At 36.2% G+C, this 25,450-nt stretch overlaps 1 protein-coding gene across 1 annotated transcript in view; it reads right to left on the bottom strand.

The window, feature by feature from the left end:
- Window positions 1–25,450, bottom strand: part of DACH2 (dachshund family transcription factor 2) — a 691,023-nt gene that overhangs the window by 91,432 nt on the left and 574,141 nt on the right. The window contains exon 7 of the mRNA XM_050776357.1: window positions 5,976–6,111. Within this exon, the coding sequence (XP_050632314.1) occupies window positions 5,976–6,111 (136 nt within the window). The remainder of the gene's footprint in view (window positions 1–5,975; window positions 6,112–25,450) is intronic.

Genomic DNA, 25,450 nt, shown 5'->3' with positions numbered 1-25,450 from the left:
ATAGCCAATAAACACAGGAATAGATGCTCAAAATGATTATTCATCAGCGAATACAAATCAAAGCCAAAATGAGATAATACATCGCAAACATTAGTCCAGCTATAATCAAAATCACAGAAAATAGTAAGTGTTGGAGAGAGTGGGGAGAAATGAAAACCTTCATATATTGCTGGTAGGAAATGTAAACGGCTGCATCCACTTCATTAAAAAGTGGACGGAGGACATGAACAGACTTTTCAAAAGAAGGCATACATACAGCCAGCAACATATAAAAAATATTCAATATAATTGATCATTAGAGAAATGCAAACCAAAACCACTATGAGATACCATCTCACACCAATCAGAATGGGTATCATTAAAAAGTCAATAAACAACAGATGGTGGCAAGGTTGTGGAGAAAAAGGAATGCTTATACACTGGTGGTGTAAACTAGTTCAGCCACTGGGGGAAGGAGTTTGGCGATTTCTCAAAGAACTTAAAATAGAACCACCATTTGAGCCAGCAATTCCATTACTGGATATATACCCAAAGGAATATAAATCATTCTAAATAATGCACGCATATGTTCATTGTGGCACTGTTCACAAGACAAAAGACATTAAATAAACCTAAATGCCCATTAAAAACGTGGTACATATACACCATGGAATATTATGCAGTCATAAAAAAGGACAGGATGATGTCCTTTGCAGCAACATGGATGGGGCTGGAGGCTAAGAGAGAGAACTAATGTAGGAACAGAAAACAAAATACTGCATGTTTTCACTTATAAGTGGAAGATAAATATTGAGAATACATAGAAACAAAGAAGAGAACCAAAGACAATGGGGCCTACTTGAGGGTGGAGGTTGGGAAGAGGGAGAGGATTGAAAAACTACATGTCAGATACGATGCTTATTACCTGGGTGACAAAATAATCTGTACACCAAACCCAAGTGACACAGAATTTATGTATACAACAAACCTGCACATGTACCTCTGAACTTAAAAGTTAAAAAAGAAATATGACAATGCTTTTATTCAAGGTGAAACATAATATATATATTATTGTGATAAAAGGACGTTAAAACTATTAGCTGTTCATCTGTAGGCTCTGAGTTAACATGTAACATTTCAATGGGCTAAATTCTTGGGCTGGGTGGTGAATTTATTGTTCAACTATTTCTGTAGCATATCAGACTTGATTAATCAGAGTGTTTGGGGCATTTTACGCATAGAGAGTTTTCTATTGAAAACATTTACTTCCCAGTGCAAAATATCACAGAAACCCTATTCCCAATAGCAGTATGAGAGATAAGTGGCTGCCAGAGGAAGGGGATTTTACTCTGTGCCTTTGCTTCCATACAGGTAAACTAGAGTGAATAGTCATAATTGCTGTACTCTAAAGAATCCCAGAACTGACTGTTAAAGACCACATAACACAATGTCATAACGTGATTAATTTGGTCAATTTATTTGACAAAGTCTGTGAAAAAATAAAATCAAAAGCCTTATTTGACTGATCAGTCAGTTTATTCAAAATACTTGATTCAAAACTAAAATCACAATATTGGGCACAGTCAAAATGGATATCAATGCCGTGAAAGCTCAGGTCATACAGACTTTGAGACATGTATTATAATGTCATCCAGTTTTACCAGATACAGTAAGGGTGGGCTACATGAATAGTCTAAAGATATGTCTTTATGTTCTGAAAATTCCTTCATAATAGCAAAGCTGGCATTTTATAATTTTCAGAGCTATAAATCATTTTTAAAATCATGATGATACTCAAAGCAGATGTGAAAACATATGTTTGCCACAGTTGTATAAACTGCTTATTTGTCACAGTTAATAAATGTTGACACTTCTACTTTAACTCATTCCCTTTTAATAACTAAACTCTATTTCAGGAAAATATGTTTTTTTCTTACCATCACAAATATAACTGGAAGGACTTGACATAGAGAATCCCATTTTTAAAAAAAACCTTTCCACTATAACTGGGGTGCAGTTTCATATGCCACTCTTGCTTATTAACGTCCTCATCAGGATATGTGACCAACTTATTTGATTTAAACAAGTAAAATTCTACCATTCCACAGCAAGAAATTCCGAAATACCAGTGCATACTACTATATATTTTATGAAAATCAGTTACTGTGCACCTGTAATAACGCTCCAGCTGATTTTTCATAGGCCACAATAGTGTACACTTGCGTGCTGCAGCACACAGGACAGCCCCAAATGCCATATTGACTGATGGGGTTTGCAACTCTGATTGTATTATACGCATCATGCACAGCTTGGGACTTTCCTAGCAAAGCTGCTTTACTACCAAGGTGTCCTTTAAATAGTCATGAGATGGTGGGAAAAAAAGTTTCGGGAACAAATTGTTGCTGGGTTATAAACGAAGTTTCATCTATAACTAGACTTTCATTACCTGTGCAAGAGTTTGGGTAGTTTAATATCATGAACCTGACTTTCATTCTGACAACTAATCCAAAATCAGTCATTTGCATTTTGGAGCCCCAGAGGGTATAGCCTTTCACTGTCAGGCTAAGAAAAGACAAAACATGTGGCTAGGAAATCAACCATAGATCAATGAAATTAAAATCATACATTATTTCAAATTCCAACGAAAATGCTCATCTAGTAATTATGAAGCACATTCAGTTTACAGAAAAGAGAAAATATTCTTCATTAACTCTCCAGTTCATGAAGTATTTTTTTCTATATATTATGGGCACCTTTAGTAGATAGAAAAATTTACCCTGTGGTGAAGTACAAATAAACTATCGGATGACCTGAGAAATTATATGTTAGCTACTGTATAACTCATGGTGACAGCAACAATGTATCATCTATGCCATATGATTATGTATTTTCCTTTTCTCTTACCCTTTCAGCCTTATAAACAAAGTTGTACTCAGCTTTCATATTAGGAGAGCATCACTTTAAAATTCTTTATCTTCCTTGAACAGCTCTCCTAAGACAAAACTGGATACTATGCCGAGGTGATACATGTACCTCAGCTGATCAAAAGGCAGGTTGAGATAATATGTATCAGTATTCCAGGTAAATACCTGATGGGCTAACTTGCTAAGCTTTCATCTGAAATGTCCAAATTAGTATATATTTTAAAAATCACTTTCAAGGATTGACAGAAGCAGCTCCCCTGTGTGACAGCAACTCAGTTTTGTCAAATATAACCGTCAACTACAACCAGCAAATGGTGAATCATTTAAACATAGTTTAAAAAGTAAACATATAATACAAAGGGCGTCAGGTGTCTCTGAACTGGCATAGTAAGAAGGCTTAAGATAAAGTTTCCAACCACACGCACAGATAAATTTCAGGTGGATATGTAATTTATAACCTTCCAAATAAACAAGCTTCAGATAAACATCATGTTTTCTACTATTAAAATAACTTATCCAAAGTTAGTATGAATCTATTCTTACTAAGGGAAATGTGGATGCAGTATACAGCACACGGGTGTTAACTGAGTTAGTATCTGATTATTATATGTGTATCAAATAAGCAAAAATCATTTTACCTTTATTATGTTTTTGGAATTTTTTGATGGTTAGTCCATTATCCTGAACAACAGTAAGTCCCTCTCTATTGCTGGGCATCATAACTATAAATAAGAGATGTAACTGAATAGTTTTCTATGTAAATACCCAGAAAAAAAGGTAGAAAACATCACACAAATGGCTAATATAATCTAATAACAACTAACATAAGTTTTATGTACTTCTATTTCTAAAACAGTAGAAAGATTTTTTTGTTGGTCTGAAGATCATATAATGAAAAAATCAGTAAGCTGCTTGATCGTGTGAGTTCTAAAGTATAATTAATATATAAACATATATACATATGAACTTGTTAAACAGAGCAAGATTGATAGATAATATAACTTTCTGGAAATTATTATGATTCTTTATAAAACATATTGAAAGAGAAAAAATGTTAATTTTCAGAGTTTGTAATTTAATTCTCTTTAGTCATATTTTATTCAAACATTATACAGCCCTAGTAATAAAATATGGTAACTGTAAATGTAATATGTAAAAATTCTCAAGCCGTTTTATTTATTTATAGACAATCTTGGTATCATTGTTAGACAACTGTGGAATGTGCATATAGAGCCTAACTACTGCCAGTGTAATTAGAAGTAAACTATACTGTCAACATTTTTTTCTAGGATATTACATTGCTTCGGATATGTTTGATTTTACTTCTAAGTATAAGTTGCCCATTCTTTTATGATATATCTATTACCAAGTATATTTCCCTATGTGCTCTGCTTTTTAGCCAGCACTCAATAAATAATTATCTCTCTCTCTCTATCCCTTTCCCCTTTTTGTCTCCTTCTTCCCACTCTCATCAATATGAATGGTATCCCAACAGAAGAATGTGTCCTTTTGCTTCTTGATTCATTAGTGGTCACTCATTTGTAGACTCTCGTTCTTTCTAAGACTTTCTTGAATCAGTCGTACACAATGTTGTAACAACCAGGTAGTCTATGTCAGAGAAAAGAGTAAAGCTAGAAGATGTCTATCAGGTCTTCCAGGAATTAAACTTACTCTCTGAGAGACATTAGCCTCAAGCTCTGATCTACTGGTTCTTAACCCTGGCAGAACATAAGAATCTACGGAAGAAATGCTGAAAAGCAAAACAAAATACTGCTGCCCAGGCTCTATTCCAGACCAAGTGAATCAAACTCTGAGCATGTGGCCTCAGCATCCATATTAATAAAAACTCCATAGGTGATTATATTTGGGAGCCAGATGTGAGAAACACTATGCTCACCATGAAGCTAAAGAGCTCCAAAAAACATATAATACTGACAAGCTAAGTGAGTTTTGGATTAATTTCCCCAAGGGATAGTCTTCATCCTTCTGAAATCTAAAACCTTCCTTAATCTCCCAAATTTCTCTTCCCCCAAGAAAATACATTATTTTGGAAAGGCTGAAAGCAATAGCTATTATGAGCTGTAAACATTCACAGTTCACTTAAAGAACTTCCCCCCTTTAAGACTAAAGGGATAGCAAAAATCATTTTGCCAAAAAGAAATGGGTACATAGGAGATTGGACTGTGTAGGTACAGAAGATTAATGAAGATTTTACCTAACTCAACTGATCGGTAATTACTATACACTAAATGAGAATTTGTTACAGCTGAATGCACCTGTCGACTTCTATATACCTGAGTAGAATTAGATAGCAGGAAATGATAAGTAATCAAAGTCAAGTCACACAGAGAAGAGTAATTTTTATCACCCACACTTCCTTGGCACTTTTTTCACATAATGTTTCATTTCACCTCTCAATAATCCAGCGCATTAGACAGGGTGATAAGGTTTTTTTCCATATAATAAGTAAAGAAACTCATCGTGGTTAAGTGGCATACACAAGATGTTATAGCTAGTTAGTGCCAGACCTACAGCTAGACTAAAGTTCCCAATATGCCACATCACAACCAATTTCTGGAATAGTGTCTATGGTGTAAGGCTTCTGAGACAACAAAATATATATAAACATAGGGGAAATCACGTTAAATATTTGTGATCTAAGTTGTTGAGATTGTGGCAAATCTTATATTGATTCACTTTTTTTCACTCTTAAAAGGGGAACTGCCTAAAGGATATTTCAACTTCCCTTATTCAAAAAGATGTTGTGACTGTGTCAGGTGTATTGTATCACATATAGAACTCACATATACTCTACAAACAGTTCATCATATTAATTCCATGAGATTGAATGATACAGTAAAGGAAGATCTTTGCAGAGAACAAATTTCTAATAATGTAAGTTTCATTTTGTTGGTCATATTGTTTCAGCAATTACGAATGACCAACTTTCAAAAAGCTATTTATATTAAAGAGGTGTCAGCTTCCCCAGCTTTTCCCTCTCCTCTATTTTTCCTAACAACTAATTTCCTGAAACAATATTTTTCAATTACCTGTTTCCGAAAAGTTACTCACCCATTCTTTCCAAGTGATGATCCATCTGAGAGGGAGAACTGGACACACTGCTGCTGGAGTGGGAAGAGGTCTGGCTCCCAGGACGATGATTCTCTTCCAGAGAAGGAGCAGGAGAAGGACTCTCTGGGATCCGCTCCTGACACAAAAGGAAACCCAAAAGGAAATGTCATCTATGCGCCAAGTTTTTATGTTGGTTGAGTCCATACATTTGAAATGCTGACCTCTCACTTATTGTGAAAGTGTACTCATCTACTATAATTCGTCTTACAAACATATCTTTTTTTTTATTATACTTTAAGTTCTAGGGTACATGTGCACAACGTGCAGGTTTGTTACATATGTATACATGAGCCATGTTGCTGTGCTGCACCCGTCAACTCGTCATTTACATTAGGTATATCTCCTAATGCTATCCCTCCCCTCTCCCCACAATAGGACCCGGTGTGTGATGTTCCCCTTCACGTTTCAAAAAATATATCTTTAAACAAAAATATATTTTTGATTCTTGTGAAATTAATAAAATATAATGAGGGCTAAATTATGGAAAAAGACAAAAAAGCATATGGTAAAGGGTCAAGAAAAGTTAATTTCCATGTGCTCTCCTAAAAACTTCATAAATGATTAATAGTGTAGGTGTGTTTTGAAGGTTATTGTTATTGTAACTTCTAGATTGATGTAAAGTTCATAGCAAGGCCTGAAGGGTGATACTCCTATCTCATTAAGAAGGAGAACTCCCATATGTAAAGACTTGAGAGCCCTGGAATAAAACTCACAAATCGTGGCCCCTGGTACAAGTTGAGCTTTTCTGTGTGGACAAAATTTATGCAAATAATATACTTGTATATTAGACACTTGTAACCTCTCAGACCTTAATAACTTATGTTGAATTCTGCCAACAAAATATTTTAATAGCCTGGGCACGGTGGCTCATGCATGTAATCTCAGCACTTTGGGAAGCCGAGGAGGGTGGATCACCTGAGGTCAGGAGTTCAAGACCAGTCTGAGCAAAATGGTGAAACCCCATCTCTACTGAAAATACAAAAATCAGCCAGGCATGGTGGCAGGCACCTGTCATCCCAGATATTCGAGAGGCTGAAGCAGAAGAATCCCTTGAACCCAGGAGGCGGACATTGCAGTAAGCCGAAGTCGTACCACTGCACTCCAGTCTGGGCAAAAAGAGCGAAACTCCATCTCAAAAAAGTATATATATTTTAATAGTCACAGTACATGATTATTTTTTTCAAACTTAACGCTACTATCTATCAAGGTCACTTCTTCTAGTATTCCATAGATTTTTTGTAGTTTTCAGTAATGAATTTTAATAAAATATTTTTGCATACTTCTTCAGTAATTATTATGGCTCTCAAGACTTCTGATTATTAAAATTGCTATAAAACACTGAAGCTATTCACTGTGTTTATGCATCACAAATTGATGAATAAATCGAAATCATTAAGTTAATTTGATCAATAAAAGAACCAAATTGCAGTGCTTATGCACATATTCAATAAATGTGACTGGGTGATAGACATGCTGGGACAGAGAATGTTCTATAAAATATTTAATTCATCCATAATAAATTTCTTCAATTAAATGTTGTGGCTAATTATCTGTAATCACATCATTATTCTAATCACCATAACATTAAGAAATAATTTGTCAAATATGTGCTTGTACATTTCCACATTGATTTTGCATGAGAAGCCCAAATAACCCCCCTAAAAACTGTTTGTTTAATGCAAAAGTAATAGCATGAGAGTTAAAATTTATTATTTCATTAGTAGTAGTTAACATTATCCAATGTCTGGCATTGCAGTAGGCACAATGATGCCACCTCCCCAACTTAAAATCTCCAATCCACATCTCAATCCTAAGAACCTGTGAATTTGTTACTTCACATGGCCAAAGGGACTTTGCAGATGCAATTGAGAATTGTGGAATAGGGAGATTATACTGGATTATCTTAGTGGACCCAGTCTAATCACCAGGATTCTAAACTGTGGAAGACACAGGCAGAAAAGAAGGGTCAGAAGGAGAAATGATTGCAGAGGAATTGTCACAGAGATGCAACATGGCTGGCTTTGAAGATGGAAGAAGGGAGCCATGAGCAAAGAAATGTGAGTGGCCTTTAACAATAAACACTGGGCATTTCTAGAGGGGGAGAGAGGGAAAGGGGAAGGGCTGAAAAACTACCTATTAGACACTATAGACACTACCTAGGTGACGGGACCATTAGTACCCTAAACCTCACCATCACATAATATATCCATGTAAAAAAACCTGCACAGGTATCCCGTATATCTAAAAGAAAAGTTGAAATTATTTTAAAAGAAGAAAAGAAAATAGATAAGAGATTCTTCTCTGGAGCCTCTAGAAAGAAATGCAGCACACCTTGACCACACCTCGCTTTTAGCCTAGTGAAACTCATGTCCAACTTCTGACCTACAGAACCCCAAGATAATAAATTTGCACTGTGCTAAACCACTAAATTTGTGGCAATTTGTTATAGCAACAATAGAACACTAATACGGTCATCAATGTAGTATGCATATTGTTAAATTTTGCTTTACATTATTGCTTAGCATTTCATTAACATCCAATAACTTTAGTGAAATGAATAGACTTTGAGTATATTACCTGTAGTTTATGCTAATTAAATACCAACAATTTTAAATGTATATTACATGTTAAGGACTTTATAGCTGTTGTCATGCCTCCAAAACAATGTTTCCAAACAGAGTAGAATACTGATACATTTCTCTTATATTTAGTATGCAGGAAAATATCTGCTTGTCACATAATGTCTGCCAGGAAAAATAAAAAGAAATATAGAAGCAAAGCAGAAGAAAAGAATCAAGTTTTTTCCCCTAATCATTCTATTCACATTTTGGAGGGATGGTACGGGTACTGAAAGCAATATCCATACAGCCCTTCTATCATACGCTTTCAATTTTGAAAAATAAACTTGTAGTTTATCAGTTGTGAAATTCAACTTAAACTATAATGCTTTAAAATATATTATTTAAATAGTATGTGTGTGCGTGTGTGTGTGCATGTGTGTACATGCGCACACACACACGCGCACACACACACACCAGTGAAAGGAATTTAATATATGTGGCCTTTTTTTTTTTTGTCTTTCATCATTGTGTCTCACTGATTCCACGCCAAAATATGTGCAAAAACTGCAGAGCATTTGCTATTTGTGTTTGAATTCCAACACTGAAAATGTCCTTTAAATATGTGTAATTCAATGAACTATATTTATCTCTAATGGACCTCTGAATGAATGGAGAGGGACAAAGTGCAGCAGTTATTGTGAAAAAATAAAACTGACAAAAGGAAAATCACTGTGTAATAGCAAACTGGCATCACATATACAGCAATGCATGCTGCTGTAATAAAAATAAACAATTTTTGAGTGATCCATGCAGTTTCACGGTTTAATAAACAAGAGAGTCCAACTGACAGTGATACTTGGCCTTGCTCACTCCCCCTAATAAAAGCTGAGTTCTCATTATGAATACATAAAAATCATAAGAACACCTATATGAATAGAAAATATCATGAATGTTAACAAAAATGAAATTGATATTAACTCATATTAAGAAAAAATAGTGGATTCCTCTAACATATTTAAAATTAGCATAGGATCAAACAATATAAACTCCAATAATTTACACTGAAACTCCTTCTTTGCATTTTCAGCAGCATCTTATGTGAAACAATGAACTAACTTTGAGAACATAATTTAGAAGGTGACTATTAAGAGTGACAGTAATATTTTGCATGAAGCAAATTTTCTCCTTTAAGATTTTGTAGCCTGTACTTACCAAATTCGACCAAGGTTCAGTCCGTTGTTATTTTTCTAAGGCAGCACAGAAGTCAGACTTTTTACACCACGCAAACCTTGTTATGTGAATGCAGTGTCTTATATTGATTAAGAATTAGGTGTTGTGTTTTTTTTAATCTCTGTGGAAGTGGAATGTTTAAGTTCTCCTAAAATAATGAATAATTATATGAACAATTTCTTCTTTGCAAGTAAACAGATCCATTTCTTAGCCCTATAATAAGTATGCATCTATTTAGCTACTTAACTGCAATATGCTTTGGTTCATTAGGTGGCTACTGTTGTGTCTCAGCCTAGTTAAAATTTCACAGCAAGTTAATCTGTTTTATTACAAATGAGAACACAAGCGATAATGTTTTCACCATTTGCCAAATACGGGGTTAACAGTATTTGCAACAAATCAATAAGCACATTTAAAAAGGAAACTTGCAAATCTAAAACCCCAATCATTTTTACTCATTGATAAGTTCATTTACATGGCATTTATGACTTTTACAACCCTGTTACTTTTTGCATATTTAATTTATGCTCCATCGAAAACAACTGTAGCTCCTATGAACCACAGAAGTCTTCTCCAAATCCAAAGTAGCAAAGGACAGAGATTTCCAAAATGTATATATTCTCACAATTCCTATTTTTCCCGGTAATTAGTAATACTATCTTCAATAATAACTCAGATTCTGATGTGTACTTACATAGTTCAAGGACTTTGCTTAAAAAGAATAAGTTGTTATAGAAAATGTTATTAATTAGTACACATAATCCCTTCTTCTACTATACCAGTTCGTTTTCTTTAGAGGTATATCAGAAATGGTTAAAAATGATGCCCATTATATCAAAGTATTTGAAAGTACAGTTGAACCTTCATAAAGGATGGGACAATGTTTAGAAAACTGAGTTTTTTATCACAGTCAATTTGGCTTAGGATTCAGTTTATTGGCACTAAAGTATCAACTCTGACCATGTTCACAGAGGTCATTTATTTCATTTCAATATATTGTTTTGCATTCTTGGAAATATGGAAGTATACACAGAATTTACGAAGTATTAACACATTTGTGTTAAGTATCTCTACCATGTAGTAATATGTATGTGCACATGTTCCATTGCCTTTTAAAAACAACTGTGTCAACATTGAATTGCCTCTGATATTTTATTATATTGATTTCTTTCAAGAATTCAGTAGAATTATGTAATATATGTCTTATTTTTATTTAGTTTGACTTCAACTCTCATTGTAATTACTCTTCCAAATGTTAATCTATTAATGAGTTCCTCAAGGATTTAATGGCATTTTGCTGCTGAAGAGTGGCTTTTGGAAGTTTATTTGAATGCTGAATATTTTATTCATGTATTCGTCTTGATATTTCATATTTAATTGATATGCTTCTTCTGTGTTGTCACCAGAGTTCTGCAGAAACAGAACAGATTGTAACTTGAAAGACTTTAATAATAAAACCAGAGACGGTAAAATAAAAATTTGCTCTTTGTTATTACCAACTTGGCTTACCACTAAATAGGGGGGGTAATTTGATGCCCAAAGTTGGTTTATCTAAAAACCTTTGGAAGCATGACACTTTATGGATGTTTATGAAACAATTCAAGAATTGGTCTGTGTTCTACAATCAGCAATTTACCATTGAATTTAAATTAACAATGATGAATATAGCGAAGTTTTCATAAACTTAAAAAATGGAAAAAGGGCTCTTGAGGTTAAAAAGGAAAAATTATGCAATTTAGTAATTGTTAAACTCCCTATTCCAGGGTAGAAGCTATCACAACATACATATTTCATTAGTCTATGAAACAGTGAGTCCACAATACTCTTACCTTGTTTCTCAAGGAGTGTTTAAGAAACTCACCACTCAGAAAAAATATTCTAGATATTGGGAGCTTTCACTCTTCAGTGGTTTTGAAGGCATAATTGCAATCCTGAATTAGAAGAGGCAATATAATAGTATGCATAAAAAATAATGCCAGATTGGGGGTGCAGCTGGAATACGTAAGCATGAGAGTGGAAAATAATACACACAACCTATGTGTGACCGATGTGGTGTTTGAACAAAGAATCCTCTCCTCTCTTTAATGTGATGAACCTGTCCTGGAAAAGGCTCACAGATTAAGGGAATCAGCCATAATATCTGACCATAGCCTAAAATACCTTCAAGTGGGAGAATGGATAGTTCAATGGGAAAAATGCATGGTTTCCAAGTTATGTTGTGGGCTTGTTACTCTGCCACCCACCCAAACAAACAAACAAACACAAACAACCCTTAATGCCCACTCAATGCATCTTCATCTCATGCTCTGAGATAGTAATAGCTTTCTCTTTCCACAGAGCACTTAGACTGAGACCCAAGTAGTGATTTTTGTCAGTGAATTTGAATTATCACACAAAAACCTCTCTGTGTTGACTAATTTTAATACCAGATGTTCACATGCTAATGCCACTGCCGTGTGACCATTTCCTATCAATTCATTAATCGCCAGCTGCTCAGCCAAACAAGAAACAGAGCTAATCAGATGGTGTTGGTAAACTGCCAAATAACAGCTTCCAACTTAAATTTCTTAAATGTGTTATCAGAAAAAAGCTATGGCACACTGATATTACACAGTTTCCCACAAATAGAGAAAAATGTATTGTAAGACACTTAAATGTCAAACAGGGAATAGAATTCCATACCAGTAAGGTATTTGACCTATTTTTGTCTTCATGATTTTGCCGCATTCAATAATATAATTTAAGGATTAATAGTCTTGCAAGCCTAATGATCATAATGCAATTCCAATTCATGTTATAGCTATATTATTTATTAGCAACACATGCTAATAGTTGAGCCAACACCAAAGGGATCTGAGCCAGAACTAAAATTTACCATGTGCCTTGTGTAGCAATATTCCCAAACTATCTACTGACAAAAAACAACAAGAAACATTTATTTGCAACTTGTAACGTCTTTTCCACTTTTGGATTTAAAGTCTGTATTAGTAATAATAATTTATGTTGGAAACACTCCCCAAAGTTTAATATCTAAAGTGACTCCTTTAGCTTTCATTCACTCATGCAACAAATATTTATTGACTGCCTGATGTACCCCACTGGGGATGAAAGGAAGGCATATGTATGTTTTCATATGCATTGTAGGTGCCCACGGTGCAAACTATACTAAATAATTCACATATAAACATTCAAATATTATTTAAAATTAAACACCAACCAGATCAAATTTGATATTTAATTGGGCACCCTTCTCCAGCCCCCATCAGGCTCCTAATCTTTATTCTGGGGTATCAAATCAAGGCAACTATCACAGGTAAATCAATGCTGTAGGCCAATAACTGTAGGTGAATTTAAAGGTGGAGGTTCCCTTTGTACCATTACTGGTGAGAGAACATACAGAAGAACCTACATAGAGGAAGCTACTTCTATCTCATGCTAGTTTTTGGCCACAATATGGTTTTCTACTTACTACTATTTCTGTATGGATTCTTCAATGTAAAATATTGGTTAAAACATGCTGTGCACTTAGTAGGTGCCAAACATTACTCTAAATGTGTTAACATGCTTTATGTCACTTAGGCTTCTGTTAACACTATGAAGTAGGTACAATTATCATCCCCATTTCATTGGGACCATGAGGCAATCTGAGACACAGGTGGGTTAATTAATTTGCCTAAAGTCACATAACAAGGAATGGTAAAACCAGGATTCAAATCTAGGCAGATAGCAATTGTACTATACTACCTCTAATGAAATCTGCTTCTGAATGCATCTTATTTAACTAACAAATTATGATGGCTCTAGCCAGAAGTGGTCCTTTTGGGGGTGGAGCCTATCTATGTCTGTTTCTTTTCTGTGTTTTGGACAAAGCAATATGACAGAGTCTTTTGCATACATTCAACATTTGCTAAATCAGTGAATTCTGTTTTCTAACAGAAAGTGATGAAGATAATAGTACAATAAGCCAAAAGTCAACAGTAGCTGTCCTTTCTGGGTAACTGAAAGTATAATTTCCAGACGCTTGCTGATTTTTAAATCTTTATTATCCTTCTTTGTTCTCAAAATTATGGATGGTTCTAGACCTTCCATTCACCCTATTTAATGGAGTTCTGTTCAATGGAACTTTCTACAATGATGAAAACATCCTATAATTGTGCTCTCTAATACAATAGCCACAAATAACATGCGGCTATTGAGCACTTGAAATGTGACTAATTTGGTAACTGAAGTTTGAATTTTACATTTTTATTTAAGTTAAAATACCCACATATGCCTAATGGCTACCATTATGGGCAGTGTTGCTATAGTAGATATATCCTATGCATCTAAGATGCACTGTTAATTATTTAAATCCATGGAGGCAAGGAAATCTATCAGACTATGTAAGAAATACATATTTTCTTTGGAATATAAGCTTCTAAAAGTTATATCACTTCTGAGACCTAAAATGAAAAAGACTTAGCCAGGTGTATTTTCCCTTTTGGTAGCTTTCACTATTTGAGGATATTTGTAGGCATCCACACTTCTAATCACCAAACTTTTTTTTAACCAATATTTACATGCTGATAAAAAATGATCTAAATGCAATTAAGCTAAACTCCCTTCCAATTTAATACCATTCTCTGTTAAAGTGGTATAAATTAAACTGGTAAACAAACTTTATTCATTCACTTTTATAGAGAATTTTCAAACACTTAGTTAATGTGTTATGCTTTGTTGAAGGTATTGAAAAGTAAACTGGTTGGAAAAGTTTTTGTTGTTTGCTTTGCTTAATAGATATAAGAAAAGGTTGTCATGGAGAGTCTGAAGTGATACCCATTTCATATTTAGTATAATATTTTTAAAGGAGGCTGCTGCCTTGGACCTGCTCAAGCTAGAGCCAATTGTTAAATATTCATTAATTTTGTGAACCAGTTGTTAAGCTGTTGGTAACCTGAAATCTGCCATGATAGAAATATTTACACCAAGAAAATTGGCAAATGTTATAAATAACAGTTTTCTTCTTATTTTGATTTGTTTTGTTTTTGGAGAGCTGGTTTTTAGGCATATCACTGGATGCTGGCCCCAAAATTATAAAATCTGAAACACTGAATGTGTAAGTCCATTATAGAAATTAGAAGTTTTTCTTTCATCCTAACATTCAACATTACCTGATTAAGCAAATATTAAGTTCATGAATAAGTACACAAGTTCTGTGTTCATTTGAGCCTATGAGCATTCAAACAAACAAAACTAGACTTGTAACATTCTGAAAATAAATGTATTTTGTGAGTATGCACTCAATCACAGTTGCATATATCCCATAGCTTTCTTTTTAGGAATGTGAAAAATAAGAGACAAAAATAGCACACTAACAAATCACCCAGTATTAAAATTTTAAGCAATGTGAAGGTAGATTAATATAAATAATTATAGGTAGTTTCACTTCTTTTTATAACTCAAAAACCCTGGTCTCATAGGGCATAAAAGCAAACTCTACCATGTTTTCAAAAGAGAAAATACGGGTTCATTTTGTCTATCTAAATACTTAATAGAGAATTATATAATTATTTATTTTGTTCATTATTTGTCTCTCCCATTTAAATCATAAACCTTGAGCACTACCTGATACACAATAGTGATTCAATGAGTAGAAAACAAAAAATATGAATGAACCAACAAATTTTTTAAACCAGATACCAGTGGCTTCATTTGATTCAATTAATTGTTAACAAATAAGCCTGCCAGCAAATGACAAATTGACTTGTTTGAATTGAAATGAAAAGTTAACATGGCTTACAGATTAGCCTAATCAGTTTTCAGATGTAAACTATAATTTAAATATAAACTTTATATGCAAATATAGAAGTAAAGTATAAAGAAAGCAAGATCCATTTTGCAGAAAGGAAAACTGAAGTGCAAAAATATTTTAAAAGTTGCTCCTAGGACCTTTGTCTAGAAATACTAAATGTTAGAAATAAGTATGATTTGTATAGCCAGTCATTTATTAACTTGATATATTCTATGCATCATATAATCCTATTATTCAAAGAATATACTAGAAGACGAGCTTCCAGTGGAATTAGTGATCCAAGTATTATGATCATCAGTGACAAGCATTAGCACAGGCATCAGCTTAACATAAACCAAGCTAAAGAAGAGTGGCATGTGTTTAGAAGGACACTGAAAACATGTTTCAATATCACAGCTTGCTTTTTTTTTAATCCCAGGGATTTTAAAAAATGATATGGCAAAAAGGATGTCTTATGCAGTTCTTGCATTCCTACAAATAAATACCCGATACTGGGTAATTTATAAAAAAAGAGATGTAATTGGCTCATGGTTCTGCAGGAGGCACAGGAAGAATAGCACTCATATCTGCTTCTCGAGAGACTTCAGGAAGTATTTACTCATGGAAGTTGAAGCAGGAGCAGGCATATCATATGGCTAGAGCAGGAACAAGGGTGGGGAGGTAGGTGCAACACATTTTTAAATAACCAGATCTCATGTGAACTCAGAGTGAGAGCTCACTTATCACCAGAGGAATGGCCTGAGACATTCACAAGGGATTTGCCCCCATAATCCAAACACCTCCCATCAGGTCCCACCTCCAACATTGGGGATTACATTTCAATAGGAGATTTGAGCAGGAACAAATATCCAAACTATATCATTCCACCCCTAGACTCCCCCAAATCTTTTGTCCTTTTCACATTGCAAAGTACAATCATGCCTTTCCAACAGTCCCCAAAAGTCTTGGCTTATTTCAGCATTAACTCAAAAGTCCAAAGTCCAAAGTCTCATGTGAGGCAAAGCACGTCCTTTCCACCTATGAGCCTATAAAACTAATTGCTTACTTAAAATCAATTAATTCAAATTACTTACTTCCAAGATACAACAGGGGTATAGGCATTGGGTAAACATTCATGTTCCAAAAGAGAGAAATCAGCTGAAAGAAAGGCCCTGCACAAGTTAAAAACCCTGCAGGGCAGTCATTAAATCTTAAAGCTCCAGAATAATCTCCCTTGACTTCATGTCCCACATCCCACAAAATAATCTCCCTTGACTCCATGTCCCAACTGCCCTTAACTCCAGGGAACACTAATGCAAGTGGTGGGCTCCTGAGTCCTTGGGCAGCTCTGTCCCTGTGGCTTTACAGAGTTCAGACCCTGTGCTGCTCTCATAGGTTGTTGTGCATCTGTGGCTTTTCCATACTGAAGTTGTAAACTGCCAGTGGATCTACCATTCTAGGGTCTTGGAGCCAGTGGCCCCTTTCTCATAGCTTCACTAGGCAGTGCCCCAGTGGGGACTCTGTGTCAAGGCTCCAATCCCATATTTTCCCTCTGCACTGCCCTAGTAGAGGTTCTCTGTGTGGGCTCTGCCCCTGCAGCAGGCTTCTGCCTGGACATCCAGGCCTTCTCATACATTTTCTGAAACCTAGCAAAGGCTGCTAAGTCTCATTCACTCAAGCATTCTGTGTGTCTGTAGTATTAACACCACACAGAAGCTGCCAAGGGATATGGTGGCTTGTGTCCTCTGGAGTAGTGGCAAGAACATTATCTGGGGTCCTTTGAGCTGAGGCTGGAGCTAGAGCAGCTGAGATGCAGGGAGCTGTGTCCCAAGGCTGTGCAGGGCAGCAGAGCCCTGGGCCTGGCCCAAGAAATAATTCTTCCCTCCTAGGCCTCTAGGCCTGTGATGAAGGGGCTGCATGAAGTTCTATAAAATACCTTTGAGGTCTTTTTCTCATTGTCTTGGATATTAGCACTTAGCTTTCTTTTAGTTATGCAAATATGTCTAGCAAATGGTTGCTCCATAGCCTGCTTTTATTTCTCTCCCAAAAAAGCTTTTTCCTTTTTTTGCCACATAGCTAGGCTGCAAATTTTCCAAACTTTAATGCTCTGCTTCCTGTTTAAATATAAGTTCCAACTTTTCATTATTTCTTTGCTTCCACATAAGAGCATATGTTGTTAGAAGCAGCCAGGCCACATCTTGAACACCTTGATGCTTAGAAGTTTCTTGTGCCAGATACCCTAGGTCATCACTCTCAAGTTCAAACTTCCACAGATCCCTAGGGCATGAACAGGATGCAAACCAGGATCTTTGTTAAGGTATAACACATGTGAAATTTGCTCCAGTTCCAAATAAATTCCTCATTTCTATCTGAGACCTCAGCAGCCTAGACTTTACTGTCCATATCCTCATCAGCATTTTGGTCACCACCATTTAATCAGTCTCTAATAAGTACCAAACTTTTCCACATCTTTCTGTCTTATTTTGAGCCCTCCAAATTCTTCCAACCTCTGGCCATTACCCAGTTCTAAAGTTGGCTTCACATTTCAAGGTATCTTTACAACAATGTTGTATCCCTCAGTACCAGTTTTCTGTATTAGGCATTTCTTGCATTGCTATAAACAAATACCTGAAAAAGGGGAACCTATAAGGAAAAAGGTTTAATTGGCTCATGGTTCTGCAGGTTGTGCAGGAAGCATATCACTGGCACCTGCTTTGGGGAGGCCTCAGGAAACTTTTACTTATGGTGGATGGTGAAGTGGGGGCAGACACATCACATGACCAGAGCAGGAGCAAGAGAATGTGATGGGGCACGTGCCACAGCCTTTTAAACAACTAGATCTTGTGTGAACTCAGAGTGAGAGCTCACTTTTCACCACAGAGATGCCCCAAGCCATTCATGGGGGATCCACCCTCATGATCCAAACACCTTCCACCAAGCCCAGGCTCCAACATTGTTTACATTTCAACATGAGATTTGGGTGAGGACAAATATCCAAACTATATCAAAAGGTAATTTTGATCTGAAAGAAAAAAATGACAATATGAGTAATGTAAACATTTCAAAATAATTTGATAGCTCTTTCTGTAAATTTTCACAAGTTTTATATAACTAAACACAAATTTTGGACCCTTTTTATAATGTGCCCTAGTCTCATACTACATCTTTCAAATTTTGAGTATTGTTTTTCTTTAGGTGTGTTTTAAATTGATTATAGTATACACAGCAAAGAGGTTTTGGGAAAGGCCACTGTGACTTTTCTTAATTCATAGTGGATTTGTCAGAAGGAAATCAAATTTCATAGTGAAGACATTTACTTCTAATAATTAAATGTTAAATATTCTGATAATGCATATTTGGAAAGACAGTTTACCTACATGGTAAAAATGATATAAAAGACCTGGTGAATTAAACTAAGATATTTTGTAAAGTAATGAGTTATACAAATTTAAACATTTGTTTTATTATGTAAAACTGCTAGGATAACAAAATTTAAAGAACAGTGAGTACATATTCACATTTCAAACAGACTGTCTAAAAGAGAACACTAAAATTCAACAGAGACTCATGGGAAACCCCAAAGCAAGTAATGAGAGGGTTTGAAGCAGCTTACCAGGATGGGGGCTTGCTGGGGACCAAGAAAAGCTCCTGGACATGGGGAAAAGGAAAGGGAGAAACTCCCCAGGACTCCACACTCCTGCAACAGACTTTAGCAATCTTGGCTTATAGAAGAACCCATCAATCAACACAGGCCTTGGACCTAACATAGGGAGTTGCCTAGTGATTGCACAGAGGTGTTGCTCCAGAAAGGGAATCCACCCAAAATCCCACAGGCTTCCAATCTCAGAGCAGCTTCAACCTGGAACCATTCTGAGAGACTAGATACCAAGGATCTAGATCCTGCTCCGAGGCAGCACTGACAAGGCTGTTGCCATTGCCAACACTGGACTGAGGAAGGATCTGGGAAACTGAGTGCTCCCACACACCGTTAGAACAATCTCCACCACCCTACTTGAGGCTGCTGTAAGACTGAGGCATAAGCAGACTTCACTTCCTGCAGCTTCTTATCCATGCTGCTCACCTGAGAGGTGCGCCACTCTCTCTGGTTATGGACCCACACCTGGTGCAATTTTGAGAGTGTAACACTGGGCTGTGCCCCACCACTGGGCAGAGTTTGAGCTGACTCTGCTGCATCTGCCACCTGGCTGAAGCGGGAGGAGACTGGACAATTCAACGCACTCCTAAAACAATTCCCTCTCCCCTGCTACAGCTGCTGTGAGATCAAGATGTGGACAGGCTGTACTTTCCAGAGTTACCTGCCCCTCCAGCTATAAGGAGCCCCACCCTCCCTGATGGCAGGTCTACAGCACAGCCATGACAGTCCATTCCTGAGAATTCCACTGGTGGCATGAGGACAACCCCACTTTTGCTTATCACACACAGCACCTGAAGTCACTACTTTCAAGGAAATGTCTCCTTGCCTAGACCCATATCCCCAGCACTCAAGCACGCCACGCAGGACCCAGGAAGTTTCCCAGCCAAGTTTATTATTGCTGGCACTTGATTGCTGCTTCCAGAGTCTGAAGTCATACTGACCCAATCTACCAATACCACAACAGATGACACCCACCCACATGTGCTACCAGCAGGCCAGGGGAACGAGCCTCCACAACCAATTGCAGGCACCAGCAACACGAGCGCAAACCACTTGATTTCAAGTGGGTTGCTCCATCTTCACTACTTTATTTAGTCACATCACACCAGCAGTCCAGGGGTCCTGGGAACCTGCCCAAATGCATGGTCTACCACTGTTATTACCAGCATCCAAACAAGCTACCTGGAGGCCCACAAATTGGCCCTTCAGGGCTCATGAACACTGGTGCCTGTGTAAGCTGCTCTGGGGACTAAGAACAGGCAGATTCAGCCTATTGACGCCATCACTACTGCCTGAAGAATGGTCTATCTCGCATCCCATTTCTACAGCAAAATTTCAGCACAGGCTTAACACATAACTGTATCGTAACCCATGGAGGAAATCACAGATACCAATGACCCTGTATATTACAGAAAATATTGTATAGATTACCATGGGCCACCCAAAGTCAAAGCCAAAGTATCTGACTCAACCAATAACATATATACATTTTCAGCAAAGTTTTCTTGTATAAAAGCAGTTTCAAAAACTTGGAAAAGCTACTGTTACCCCAGGAAGCATGATAAGCAAGGAAATATGACACAATAAAACCATAAAAAAATGATCAGGAAAAGAAATGAATCACAAAGAAATTATTGAATGACAGATAAAATATTCAAAATGTTAATTTTAGAGAAGCTCAATGACATGCAAGAGAAATCTGAAAACAAATGCAAATAAATTGGAAAATCAATTCAGGACATAAATGAGAAATTTACCGAGGAGACAGACACCGGTTTTTTTTGTTTTTGTTTTTTTTTAAACAAAAACAAACAAAAAAACAGAAATTCTAGAACCCAAAAGTTCATTGAAGGAAATATAAAGTACACTTGAATATTTCAGTAATAGACAAGACCAAGCAGAAGGAAAAGTCTCATAACATGAAGACCAGTCTTTTGAAATAATCCAGTCAGTCAAAAAAAAAAAAAAAATTAAAAGAATGAATAAAGACTATAACATATTTTGAAGTACATAAAGCAACCAAACTTAAGAATTATCTGTGCTTCTGAGGAAGAAGAAAGAACCAAAAGTCTAGAAAACCTATATGAGGAAGTAATTTATGGAGATTTTGCATTTCTAGCAAGAGTGTCAGACATCTAAAGGAGACTTAGCAATCTCCAAGAGTATACATTGCGAAAAGGACTTCACCACACCATATTATAGTCAAAATATCTAAAATCAACAGGAAATAAATAATTTTAAAATCAGAAAGAGAAAAACATCTAGTCATCTGTAAAGGAATCCCCATCAGAAAGTAGAATTCTCACCTGAAATGTTACAGGCCAGAAGAGAATGGTATGACATTTTCAAAGTACTAAAGAAGAAAAAACTGCCAGACAAGCATTTTTCATCCACAAGAAGCAGCTTCATAAGTTAGGGAAAAATAAAATATTTCCCAGACAAGCAAACACAGAGAATTCTTCCCCACAATATTGATCATACATTAAATGTTCAAAAGAGTTTTAAACATGGAAACAAAACTTCGTTATTCACCATCATAAAAACACATGGAAGTATAAAACTCACAACACTTACAAAACAGTCATACAAAGGAGAAAGAGAAATAATCAAATGACAACATGACAGAATTCTATCAAACAATAAAGAAACATAGAGAATAAGGAAAAAGCAAATAATCTGTAAAACCAATTAAAAGGAATAAAAAACATGACAGGCACAAAACTTCACATGTCAACAATAACCTGGAATGTAAATGGATTAAATGCTACACTTAAGACATAGATGGGTGAAATAAATTAAAAAACATGATCCAACTATATGCTGATAACAAGAAGCTTTCCTGTAAAAACAAATACAGAATCAAAGAGGTGGAAAAAAAGATATTTCATGCAAACGAAAATCAAAAGTCAGCAGGAGTAGCCATATTTATATCAGTTACAACAGAGTTTAAATCAAAAATAGTAAAAAAAAGACAACTCAATCACTATTGATAAAATGATCAATTCAGCAAGAGAATATCATGATTCTAAAAATACAAGCACCCAACATGGGAGAACCATTTATAGAATATTCTATCTGACAACTACAGAATATTCCTTTTCCTCATCAGCACATGGAACAGTGTCCAAGATAGACCATATACCTGGCCACAGAACAAGTCTCAACAAATTTTTAAAATTCAAATTCATATAGAGCATCTTCTCAGATCACAATGGAATAAAACTAAAAATCATTGAAAAGAAAAACTAAGGAAACTTCAAATATATGGAAATTAAACAACATGCTCTTGAGCAATCGTTGGCTTAAGGAAGAAATTAAGAAGGAAATCTAGAAATTTCTTAAAACAAGTGCAAATGGACCCACTACCTATCGAAATCTATGAGACAGACAAAAATTGTGCTGAGAGGGAAGTTTATACCATTAACTGCCTACTTCAAACATTTAGAAAGCTTACAAATTATCAACCTAACATCACACCTCAAGGAGAAAGAAAAGCAACCCCCCCAAAAAAAATTAGCAGAAGAAATAAATATCAGAGCAGAACTAAATGAAATAAAGAACAAAAAAGTATGAAAAATCAACATGAGAAAATAGCTCTTTGAAAATGTAAACAAAATTGATAACCCATTAGCTAGACTAACAAAAGATACAAATAAAAATCAGAAATAAAAAAGGAGACATTACAAATGATTCCACAGAAAAATGACAGATCATCAGAGACTACTATGAAGAAGTAAAAGCTTGCATACTTGAAAACCTAGAGGAAATGGATAAATTCCTAGAAACTTACATTCTCTTAAAATTGAACCAGGAAAAAATATAAAACCTGAGCAGAACAATAACGAGTAGTGAGATTGAATCATTAACAAAAATAATCATCAAACAAAATAAAGCCCGTGATCAGGTGTATTCACAGCCAAATTCTACTAACACCAATTATCCTGAAATTGTTACAAAAAGTTGAAGAACAGGAAAGTATCCCTAAATAATTCTATGAGGCCAGTAACATCCTGATAACAAAACCAGAGGGCAACACAACAATAAAAGGAAACTGCAGGCCAATATCCTTGAAAAGCATAGATGAAAATATCCTCAACAAAATATTAATAAATTAAGTCATGACACATCAAAAGGATAATATATAATGATCAAGTGTGTTTTATGCTAGGAATGTAAGGATGAATCTACATATACAAATCAATAAATGTCATAATCTCAGGATTATGTGGTAAACTACCCCCATGATTCAATTACCTCTACCTGGTCCTGCCCTTGACACTGGGGGATTATTACTATTCATGGTGAGATTTGGGTGGGGACACAGAACCAAACGTTATTACTGGGACTCCACTTTGGGATGCCAAGTTGAAAGAAGGGCTTGAGGTCAGGAATTCAAGGCCAGCTTAGGCAACATAGTAAGACGCCCACCTCTTCAAAAATAAAAATAAAAAATAAAGAAACACATTAGCCAGGCACGGTGGAAAATGCCAGTAGACCCAGTTACTCCAGAGACTGAGGTAGGAGAATCACTTGAGCCCAGGAGCTTGCAGCTGCAGTGAGCTATAATTGTACCACTGCTCTCCAACTTGAGTGAGAAAGCAAAATGCTGTCTTTAAATAAAGAAATACACAAATACATAAATAAATACATAAATAGGATATATTACACAATCCAAATTAAAAACAAAAATCATATAATCATCTCAACACATGCAGAAAATGCGTTTAATAAAAATCCAACTTCCCTTCATGATAAAAGACCTCAATGAAATAAGGAGCCATAAAAGGAAAATACCTCAAAGCAATAAGAACCATTATGACAAACCCACAACCAATATCATACTGAATGGAGAAAAGTTGAAAGTATTCTAAGAACTGGAACAAGACAAAGATGCCTGTTCTCACCAGTCTGATTCAACATAATACTGGAGTCCCAGTAATAAGGTTTGGCTCTGTGTCCCCACCCAAATCTCACCTTGAATAGTAATAATCTCCAAGTGTCAAGGGCAGGACAAGGTGGAAGTAATTGAATCATGGGGGTAGTTTCCCTCATGCTGTTCTCGTGATAGTGAGTGAGTCTCAGGATATCTGAAAGTTTTATAAGCGTTGGGCATTCATTTCCACTGCTGGCAGTCTTTCTCTCTCCTCCTGCCTTGTGAAGAGGTGCTTTCTGCCATGATTGTAAGTTTCCTGAGGCCTCCTCAGTCATGCAGAACTGTGAGTCAATTAAACCTCTTTTCTTTATAAATTACTCAGTCTCATAGCATCATGAGAATGAATTAATACAGTAAATTGTACTGAGATAGTAGGGCACTGCTGTAAACATACCCAAACATGTGGAAGCAACTTTGGAACTAGCTGGGTAACAGACGGAGATTGGAACAGCTTGGAGGGCTTAGAAGAAGACAGAAAGATGTAATAACGTTTGGAACTTTCTAGAGACTCGTTGAATGGGTTTGACCAAAATGCTGACAGTTACATGCACAATGAAGTCCAGGCTGAGGTGGTCTTAGATGGAGATAAAAAACGTGTTGGGAACTAGAATAAAGGTGACTCTTGCTATGCTTTAGCAAAGAGATTGGCAGCATTTTGCCCCTACCCTAGAGATCTGCGGAGCTTTGAACTTGAGAGAGATGATTTAGGGTATCTGGCGGAAGAAATTTCTAAGTAGCAAAGCATTCAAGATGAAGCAGAGCACAAAACTTTGGAAAATTTGAAGGCTGATGATGCAATAGAAAACTCCCATTTTCTGGAGAGGAATTGAAGCCAGCTGCATAAATTTGCATAAGTAATGAGGAGCCAAGTGCTAATCACCAAGACAAAGGGGAAAATGCCTCCAGGCCAAGTAAGAGAGCTTCCCATCACAGGCTTGGATGCCTACCAGGGGGAATTGGTTTCCTGGGCAGGGTTCAGGGCCCCCCTGCTGTGTGCAGCCTAGGGACTTGGTGCCCTTTGTCCCAGCTGCTCGGCTAAAAGGGGCCAATATATAGCTCAGGTAATTGTTTCAGGGGGTGCAAACCCCAAGCCCTGGTGGTTTCCATGTGGTGTTAGGCCTGCAGGTGTGCAGAAGACAAGAATTGAGGTTCAGGGACCTCTGCCTAGATTTCAGAGGATGTATGGAAACCCTTGGATATCCAGCAGAAGTTTGCTGTGGAGACACAGTCCACAAGGAGAACCTCTGCTAGGGCAGTACAGAAGGA

Source organism: Macaca thibetana, chromosome X, assembly GCF_024542745.1.
Source record: "Macaca thibetana thibetana isolate TM-01 chromosome X, ASM2454274v1, whole genome shotgun sequence".
NCBI lineage: Eukaryota > Metazoa > Chordata > Mammalia > Primates > Cercopithecidae > Macaca > Macaca thibetana.
The sequence above is the reverse complement of the archived record's forward strand: the minus strand, read 5'-3'. Positions and strand labels throughout refer to the sequence as shown.